We start from the raw sequence: 10,396 nt of genomic DNA on the forward strand, positions 1-10,396 counted from the left end.
TGACATGGAAGATAAGTGGAGCTCACATGTCCAATTACATTGTGACATGTGGATAATAAATAATTAAATAATTTTTTTAATGAAAATTCCAAATTTTTTTTTTCTGCATTGTGTTTGATGATATTTAGGTAAAATTCTGGGATTGTGTTTGGTATAAGAGCTGGCTGAGCTTGTTTGTTGTATTGTATGGTATTGGATTGCTGCATTGTGTAGCGCTGTCGGTTTGACTTGGATGAACATATTTTTTATTTATGTTGTCAAAGCATGGTGGCGAAGTCATTGCGACTGAGAATATACAATAGACAGCGTTGCACTAGGCAGCTGTGTAGGGTGCAATTGCGGCGGCGGATGTGCTCTTGCAGAATGGAGCTAGGGTTGAGGCTGCTGATGTAAATGGATACCGGGTAATTTTTTAAAGAAAAAAACAGAGGGAGAAGAGATGGAGAGCAAAGGGTGGACAGCGAGGGCAGAGGGGGAGAGAGATGGAGTAAGGAAGGGGGATGAAAAGTTGCAGGAAAAAAAAAGGAATTTTCATTAAAAAGTTATTTAATTATTTTTTATCCACATGTCACAATGTGATTGGACATGTGTGCTCCACTTATCTTCTACGTTACACTTAACAGAATTTATAACGGCAAGAACCATTTGTGATAAAGAGCACAAACATTAAGGACTATTAGTGTTACAAAAAAACCTCAAAGACCATTCGTGATAATTTCGTAAACGTGAAAGACCATTTGTGATAAAAAGCCTATAAAAAAATACTAAAATTAGAATAACCACTTCTTTTTTATTTAATGAGAAGAAAAGAGTGGTATCTCTTTTTTGTTTAGATGGGTTGAAGTAGGTAAGAATATCTTATTGGTAGAAACTAGTTTTTATTTTCGAAATATAGCACCGCCTATTTGTCTATTTGTATGGGAATGTGAGCTTCATTTGTTACACCCGAAATTCAAAATTAAAATATTCTAACCTAAAAATTGTTAATGATGTTATATTTCATTTGTTTTTACGGCGTTGGAGATAATACTAGATAAATAAAACAAGCTAACATTTTAATTTAAAACAATCCATATTTTTATGTGTATATAAACTTATTTAGAATGGAGTAAGCTACTTGGTTAGTGTCCGACGACCGCGCACCCTTACATGTAGAAAAATTTGCCTAATTCTCTCATTTTTGTCCGTGTCAAGAAATTGAAAATACGATCTCCATGTAAAAACAATTGAATGAAATAAATGTTTCTAATATTTAGTTTTGTATCCTTATTCGAAATGACAACCCACGACGCCATCAAAAAATAAAAATGGAAATAAATGACAACCCATGAGGAAAAGTTAACAAAGGATTTGAGCAATTACAGTAATCACAAACAAATAAGCCTATTGAACCGAAAATTGTGTTTATTAAACCTCCAAAAAAGTTATTACAATGGAGGAATTGAACCCAATGATCCATTAAAATCAAATCAACAAGTTAGCAAATGAGGTTGGACTGGCTAGCTAGCTCAACCTAGTACAATAACCCTTTTTATTTTTTTAAATTCCAAATTAAATTCCTTAAATTCATAATCAATAGGTTAACATTCAATCATAAACATTAATTTAAGCAATTAAAATACATGTTAGAACTTAAACCATCAAATTTTAGTATAACGGTCAGTAACCATAAGGTTTTTCATGGCACATATAAATAAATTCCTTTATTTATATAAAAAAAATTACATATATTACAAAAAAAACTTCAATGCTCACTAGAAAAAATAAAAAAGAAAAATAGGAACAATCTTTGTGAGGACCACAAAAAGATAGAAATATTCTAAGGAGATTCACTATTATACTCAATATAAGAGCCTAAATTATAAAAACACCCTATATGAAATTGACTTTAGAAACATACCCAAAGTCCATTTCATAGAAGTTTTTTTTTATAATTTGAGCTCCTATATTGAGTATAATAGTAAATCTCCCAATCAAATTTGGTAAAAAGAAAGAAAAAAAAAAGATAGAAATATTATCGTACTTGTGTTTTGGAAGTTGCCATGTGTCCCAATAGACATGCTTCTGCCAATTATCAAGTGTTGGAATTGGGACATCTTTGATAGCTAAGTCCACATGTGATAGGAATCTCACTCTTGTTTGGCTCATTGTTTGTATATTGCCAAACCATAACCCTTTACGCATTCAAAGGTTTTAATTATTTTTATTTATTAATTATTATTTTTTATGAGGGTGAAAGTAGTTGATTTCATTTAATAATATGTGTGTGCTGTATTGGCTTAATTGGGTCTTGACGAATCCATGCCATTGCCACCACCCATTCGAATTCTTTTTGATTCGAAGACACCTTTGAATTTGGTTTACGAATTTCACAAGTTAAACCAAGGTAGAAATTCGAAAGCTGCATTCAATGGTAGGCAAATATTCCTTGCTCACGTGATAATAATTATATGTTAATGTAAATGTGAATTAAGCTAGTTAGTCAAGACTTTAAGTTCGTCATATTACATTTAAATTTGAATTATTCTCATCGTAAATTAGATTAATTTAGAGAATTTAAACTATTATTTTTATAAAAATATATAAAAATATACGTTAATATAGTTAAAAAATTTAACATGTCCGGTTTAATATGATTAAACCAAAGACAAATTAGCTTAAGCGAGTCAAAATTGTAGCTATGAATTTGGGTTAGGACTTTAAGGGCGGGGTGGAGGGGAAAGAAAAGAAAAACGAAGTGAAAAACAAGACATGGGCTAATACAAACGTGAAGTTGACAGCACATTGAGAGGGACTGGGATTGTGACACTGGGGTTTTTTAATGATACGCAGCTTCCTAGAAAGTTCAACGGAAAATTTGGAAATGTCGAAATTTGTTGCTTTTTGAAGGCCAAGAAAAAAAAAAGCACCAACTATTGTTTCAGCATATTCTCTGATACAAGGGCATCGCTGCACTGCATCTGATAAAAAGAATGGAAAACCTGTTGGAACTTTTCGGAGAAGGTAATTAACACTAAAAAAATGATTTTGTAGAATTTAACCCACTAACTTGTTTGGTAATTAAACTGCATCCTTCACCACTAAGTTAGTGGCTTTGCATATCTTTCTATAAAAGGGGCTCACATAATATTTTAGGGGAATGCTAGTAGTTTTTTTTTCCTAACTTTTTTATTTGGACGAATCTTTGTACATCTTGTACACGTGTTATAATATGAGTGGACGACATGATTTATTTTCTCCCTATATATAGAATATGAGTGGATATTTATTGATATTATTCTATATATAGGGAGAAAATAAATCATGTCGTCCACTCATATTATAACACGTGTACAAGATGTACCACGTGCCCACAGGGGTGGAGGGAGCTAAGGCCCCTTCTCAATGTTATTGAGGCCTTTGTTTTCTTAGCACAATTATCAATCTTTTATCAAATTTCATAGTGCCATTCTTATGTTTTCCTTCTCTCTCTTTTCATTATTATTACTACCCCTTCTAAATCTCTTCTTTTCTTATTTTAACTCTAAATTTTGTAGTAATAAACTACAATTGGATTCTTAGTGTGTATGTTTAACGAAGTACATTCAATTTCAATCAATATATTTTGCTAGTATCAATGACAAGTTGATAGTTGATATAATAAGTAAAATAATAGAGTATAGTAACCAAAATTAGGGATTTTGTATCAACTAAAAAATTAATTCAAATATCATTTCAATATTTGAGGGTGCCCCATCTGTACAAAGTTTCTAGCTCCGCCACTGCATGTCTATACTACGGTAGTATTCTATAATTTATCCTCAATGTCCAAAAAGAAGGTTAGATCAAATATTTGGGAATAGGTTACCAATTAAATTTTATTTTTCACTTTTATTGCACCCATTTTTGTGCTTACTTTGTTGTGGATCGACAAAAAAATAAGAACCTTTGTAATGGAAATGATGGCTTTTCTAGACCATATAACTTTTTAACTTTTAATTCCAAGGTAAAAGGTTAATGGATTTATTAAAAGATACATTGTCGGATGGATTCTTGGCTCTTTGAACTAACTTAAAAGACGTATTGACAGAATATTGACCACCCACCTTTGGAAAATGTTAGGCTTTGCAGAATTGCAGTTGGTACATATTGTGACAGAGAAACCCTAGCCCTATCTTCCAAGACCCGACTTACAAGATTTACAAGATTTACAAGGAAAAGGACTTTGATTAAGTTCTCATTGCTTTTTGAGTGCGAATGCCAAGTGGCTGTTTCAGAACCCACATATCCAAAAGGCCTCATCAGACTTTTTAGGCCTCCCACCCAAGACTTTCGAAATGACCTGCCCATATTGGATTTGGAAGGGCCTGTTTGGATCCACCTCTCTAACTTGTACTGTTTTGTACCCTTCTCCATTTTCCACATTCAATCAACACAATTGTTTTTATGGTATTAAGCCATTGTGTTGTGCATTAACAATTGTTTATCTCCTTCATTTCATAATTATATAAGCAAATTGCAAGAGAGAAGCATGCCTAGAGCACATCGTCCATGGGGTGGCGCGGGGATTTATGTCCTAAACTTTTGACTTTTATTGGGTCGTTTGCTAAAATCACAACAAAAAAGACACGACCTAATAAAATAACCAAAAAAGCTGCCAAACGTGTTAGGGGAGCCACACCACCCCGTCTTCTTGTTGAGATCTCCCTTTCTTTTTTGGGGACAAACGTATTGTAGAGCCTTGAATAGACAATCTTATGACTTTTAATGAGCACCATAGTTTTTATAATTTCAAAAAAAGAAAGAAATGGGAGGCAATGAATCAAGTCTTATCTTGTGTGTAGATATAAACTAGAGCTAAAAATCTCCCCCTAAACTCCGTGCATTCACAATATGATTCCTAATATGATTCCTAATTGAAGTTATTTTCAATGCCATTGTGATTTAAGTTAAAATATTAGTATTTCCTATAGTGACGTGCACGGTGCTCGTCTCCTATTTAACTTGTTTTAGGAGATATTGTTCATTCACAAAGGAGTGGCTGTTATTCATAATTGAATGGCATTTGGTCTCTTGTTTTGAAGTCTTTCACTAGAGTTCATATTGGATTAAATTTGATAGTCATAATTGAAGAGTGTTTGTGGACTCTTGGGTTTCCGTCTGACTAGGGGTAGTGAATTTTGAATAAAAGAAGTGTACCTCTCTTTTGACAAAGATAGCTTTCGACATATTTGGTTTTTAGTATATTGAATTTTCAAGAGAAAGCTGCTGTGCGTATTTTTGAGATTAGTCATCAAGTGTTCTTTGTTTACTTGGTGATTTATCAAATCCTTTCATCATTCATATTGCATTCATATGCATGTCAGTGACTCATACTGTTGAGGGCACCAAGACCATTGTGGCGTTTATCCTCCGGTGAGCTTGAAGCAATCGTGACCAGTATTGTGTTCAACATAAGGAGCATCGAATATCATCTCGTGACAGAAGTTGAGTTACGAAGAAGTCGGTAAACATTATTTAGATTGCGTCTAGGATAAGTGTGAGAGTACTTCTTGTAATCTTCATTCTATAGTGGATTTGTTTTGAACTGAGGAGTCCCGTGGATTTTTCCCATGGGTGGGGTTTTACCACGTAAAATAAATATCTGTGTGTTCCTTTACTTTAAGCTCTGCGCATTTCAGGATTGATAAGCCATATCAATCATGCTTCGGAAGTCTATTTTTATTTATTGTTAATAATCTCAAATTAGCATATTCACCCCCCCCCCCTCCCCCTCTAGGCATTTTTAGTCATCCTACAGGTAATTTCACAATTTATTCACAAATTTATCTATTTTTCCATCAGAAGTAGGTATCCCTATGTGATATTTTTGACATGTATTTTTACATATTATTGAGTTGAGAAGCAAGTAGATCTCCACCCTCATCCCCAGCCAAGTCATTGTTTGGCCCTAATAATTTAGTTTGACACATACTTCTATCTCAGTGTATTATTGTCAGTGTCAAGCATAACACATGTAACGTATAACAAAATATATCCATCAACATTCAGCAACACCATCAGAGTCGGTCCATTGATTTTGGAGGCCATGTGCAAAGAGAGATGTTGAGGCCCTAATTTGGCAACCCAACATAAATCAGAACAAAAAAAGAACAATATAACCTGATTTGAAACTTTCAACAACGTCGAATAAAAACTCCCCCTCCCCATAACGATGTACTAAAAAAAATAATTTTGTCATGAAATGTGGTTTCAACATTCGACCTTAACTAAACTACAGAAAAAAAAGAGAGAACAATTGCCAGTTCAATTATTTTGAACTACCTTCCAGATGAGAGGAAAAAAAATGGAAATAGAAATAGAAAGAAAGAAGAGGGGATGCACCTTCAATGGTTCTTGAGAGAAAAGGGAGATAGCTCGAAAAAGAAGAAAAAGAGATGGTATTTGTCTTAGGATAAAATTTTCGACCAAAAAACAAAATGAAGAGGAGAAAATGGCTTTTCATAAAATTTTAAAAAAATATTATTATTTTTTTAAAAAAAAGGAGGAGAAAAGGTATTGACCAAAATTAAAAAAAGGGAGAGTAAAAAGGAGAAAGAGTTCTTGGGAACTTACAAAGGTGTGGGCTTACGCACGTGGGTGGATGGAAAAACTCATGCTCGAGTACACGAATGACCTTTTTATTTTATTTTATAATTAAAATAGTTGGATTGCAAACAAATTGGAGGCACCTATATTTAGGAGGCCCTGTGTGGTCGCAGAGCCCGCACAGCCTATGGGCCAGCTCTGAACACCATGCTATTTGCTTGTGTATGAACAAATAATCAGTGTGAGATGTTCAAGAGTAATTGCCTCAACTTATTAACTGTGCTGGAGTCCTTCATCTCTATTGGATTTGAAATCATTGCCACATCAAGTAACCAAGTCCTTCATCTCTATTCTGTACCACTTAACCTACTACAATATGAAAACTATAAAAGGATCCCTATCAAACCTGTACTCGAGTTGCTAAGTCGAGCTGGAAAAAGAATATCAGAATATCCTCATTAGCACTCTCGCTTCGCTCGGAGCTTGCACTGAACCCCTGATCACCCCCTTTATACAGCCACCCAGGTTCCACCCTCACGCTCCTTTGTCTTGAGACTCTTGACATATTCTGGTTACCTCCAAAGAACAAGGTTTGATGGCACAGGTGGCAGCTACCATGCCTTTCAATACCAGAGCTTATCTGGGGTTTCCTCATCAATTTGAAAGCTTCCTCCACGAAGGCATCGATCCACACACCCCACCATTACGTGACCTTGCACCATGACTAGAAGAGCCTAGAATTGTTCAAAGCTGCTATTTCTTTTACCGATTGTTCAAAGCTTTTGTAATAAATACTTAAATAGCCTAGAATTCCTCCAGATTTACAAAATACGACACTAACTATGATCCCAACATGACTAGAATTGAATTGAGAAGCATTCCTTTTACAGACTAATTGATCTTGCACAAGGTTAACAACCAAGCAGACCCAATTAGCAGGGGGAATTTCTCATGTTCCTCAACAGTAAACATTAAGAAACAATAAGAAATAAAAGAAGGGGAGACTTCTACTCACCAAGTCTGGTTCGTCAAGGGCTACTAGATTCTCCTCAGAAACTGCAGCACAAGAAAACCAGTAAAAGCTTAGCTTACAGAAGGTATACATCTGTCACATGACAATAGAAATCCAAGCACTTAAACAATTATCGTTCAGCATCTGTGATAACTGATAACGTGCAATTGTTCTAAATATATATAAAAGATTCTGTGGCAACATAAAAAGAGAAGCTTATTAGAGTGCCTAAAAATGCAGCTTTATGGACAACAGCAGGGGAACAGAAACTTATATCTGAAAGGAATTGGGTCAAACAATTGAGTATTACCATATGCCACCAGAAGGTTGGGGTCTGCATGTACATCAACCAAAACCTGGAAAAGGATAAAGAAAAGATAATTAGAAATCATATTGCATGCAATGTTTGAGGATTCGGATTCAGGAAATATAAATAAAGGCAATCCTTGAGATTTCAAACTATATACCATTATTTCCCTCTGATTACTGTTCTTATTATTGATACTTAATTCACTTTAACATATCATATCAGAAGCATATGTTGAGGTGCACAATCAAGAAGGCTACAGACCAGGTTTCGAACCTAATAAAATGGCTAATCAGAACCCCGAGACAAGTTTTCAACCTGTGTGCAGTTTCCATCCATGAACTTGATACTTCGTCTTGGACCGCTATGATTCCATGCTACAATGAAACTGGTTGTTTTTTGGAAGCACTGGATGCTTTTGTTCTTGAGATGCAAGAGTCGAAAGTGGAACCCAATTCAGTGACATTGATGTGTGTTCTACGTTCTGCACAAAGAAGGGAGGTCTGTTCACTGCTTTGCTATTAGAAAGGGTGTAGACACTGACCTTGATTTTTTAGGATTAGCATTGTTCGAATTGTACTCCGAAATTGGGGGACTAAGCTATCGTGAAAAAGTTCTTAATACAATTGGAGAGAGAAATGTTGTGTCATGGAATGGAACACTGTTATTTCAGGCTATCGTCAGAAAGGTTTGTTTAGAGAGGCATTGTTACTCTTTGTGCGTTTTGTAGGACTTTGGTTCCGGAGTGTGATAGAAGCTTTGGTTAGATTTGGGTCATTGATTTGATTGTATGGGATTGTTCACGAGGGATCAGTAATGGCACATTGGCATGAATCTAATTCTAACTTGAGAAATCAAATCAATAAAATAAAAATAGCCTCTTTTTTTTTTTTTTGGGGAAGAGAAATCAAAAGAGACAATCCTTCTATCTCTCGTTGCTTTCGATCCGGAGAGTATATTCCAAACCAAAAGGACTTGATTTAAAAAATACAGGAAATTAGCCCCCAAATAAAATAGGTAGATGATTATGTCAATCACCTCTTTTAGCCTTATTGCCTTGGGAACATTCACGGATACAAAAGCAAAAGGATGGAAGATTCAGTAAACACAACAGGCCCAGCAACATATTAACACAAGTGCTCAAATTTATATTCAAGTACTAACATGCGGTGAATTTAGTCAGAATGCATTATAAACGCAACAACCAGAGCACTTTCCTAAAACCATAGCTTTCATTCTTAACAAGTTTCAGATAATTCCAAGAAAAAACAAAAAAACTCTAGAAATAAACCACCCTGAACTTCAGTGTATTCATGATCCGGACTTGTTGTTATGCCACATCTTGCCCTGAAGGATAGCGAAAAGAAACATTTACAAACTGAATATGTCCCATTATCAAAAGGCATGATCAAGCCTCACATTCTCCGAGCCCTGAATGGATAATTGAGCTGCAGGAATAAGCATGGCCCTGTATGTTTCCGAGGATTGCCTCATAACCCTATCAAGGATGTGGTTGTGGTGGTCCGACTCCAGATAGTGATAAGTGACATCCACAATATGCACAAGAATAGGCAACTCATAGCTGTCGTTGTCGGCCTCTTCAATGTAGTCAAGTATTCTTACAACAAGAGCTGGCTGCGCACCCTGTGGGACACCCATCCTGGAAAGATGATCAGCCAAGATATGCGTCCATTTAGGCCTTGATGAAAATTGCTTGACATCACGCATAGGGACATAGAAACTCCTCTCAGCAAGGAGGCGGTATGTAGAAGCATAAGGAAGTTCTACTGGACGATGCTCACCAGCAATACAAAGGAAAACTCGAGTTATCTTTTGAAAATCTATACAGATTTTGAACCTGTCCCTGGGAATTGGGTCTAATGAGATTCTTACATCTTCTTTTTGATTCACACCGTTATATAAAAAACGGTACTCGGAAGTACCAGTTGAGCTGCTGATGCTCTGTATTTCGGAAGCAGCAGCTGACGTGCCCCTTCTCTGTGTGTATAACTGGGCAGCAGCTAATATCCTGCTCATACTTTGTGCCTTGGTTGGTGGGTGTGTGTATCACTATCAGCAAGCAGCCTGTAATAATTTCCAGTAGTACGTAGGAGTCGTTGTCAGGCTCAACTCCAACCTGAAGGTGTTGTATGTATGTGTATGTGTATCTGTATATATATATATATATATATAATTGTAGTTAACTATCCCTAAATCAATGAGGATGACAATCCCTATCCTTCTCCAACAAGGAAACCCCAACATTGGACTGGAGGACAGCCCAAATTTAATCTTGGGCCAACTTAGGCTTGCTAGAGTTTCTGCAACAAAGGCTCTGTGGTTTGTTTTGTTTTTGGGCTTTCGGGTTGGAACTTGGGTTTTCTGTGCAAACCAAATAAGCTGGAAGTGGGCTCGAAGGCACAATAACCCGAAATGCTTCTGCCGAGGACGTAAGTTTCCATTTGTAACTTGCCATATTTGACATTGATGGGTCTCGGGTCAGTGAGTTT

The 10,396-nt window shown here is 35.8% G+C and overlaps 1 protein-coding gene across 1 annotated transcript; it reads right to left on the minus strand.

Moving 5' to 3' along the window:
- Nucleotides 1–9,281: 9,281 nt before the first annotated feature.
- LOC148296155 (uncharacterized) lies at nucleotides 9,282–9,923 on the minus strand. Its single transcript, XM_088250722.1, has one exon. It carries the CDS (start codon nucleotides 9,921–9,923, stop codon nucleotides 9,282–9,284), a length of 642 nt encoding a protein of 213 aa, XP_088106848.1.
- Between the last annotated feature and the right edge of the window lie 473 nt (nucleotides 9,924–10,396).

Source organism: Prunus avium, chromosome 3 (genome assembly GCF_965620075.1).
Source record: "Prunus avium chromosome 3, drPruAviu1.hap1.1, whole genome shotgun sequence".
Lineage (NCBI taxonomy): Eukaryota > Viridiplantae > Streptophyta > Magnoliopsida > Rosales > Rosaceae > Prunus > Prunus avium.

What these genes read in the sequence shown, in the direction of transcription:
- LOC148296155 (XM_088250722.1), bottom strand. Translation starts at nt 9,923, where the DNA reads ATGAGCAGGATATTAGCTGCTGCCCAGTTATACACACAGAGAAGGGGC.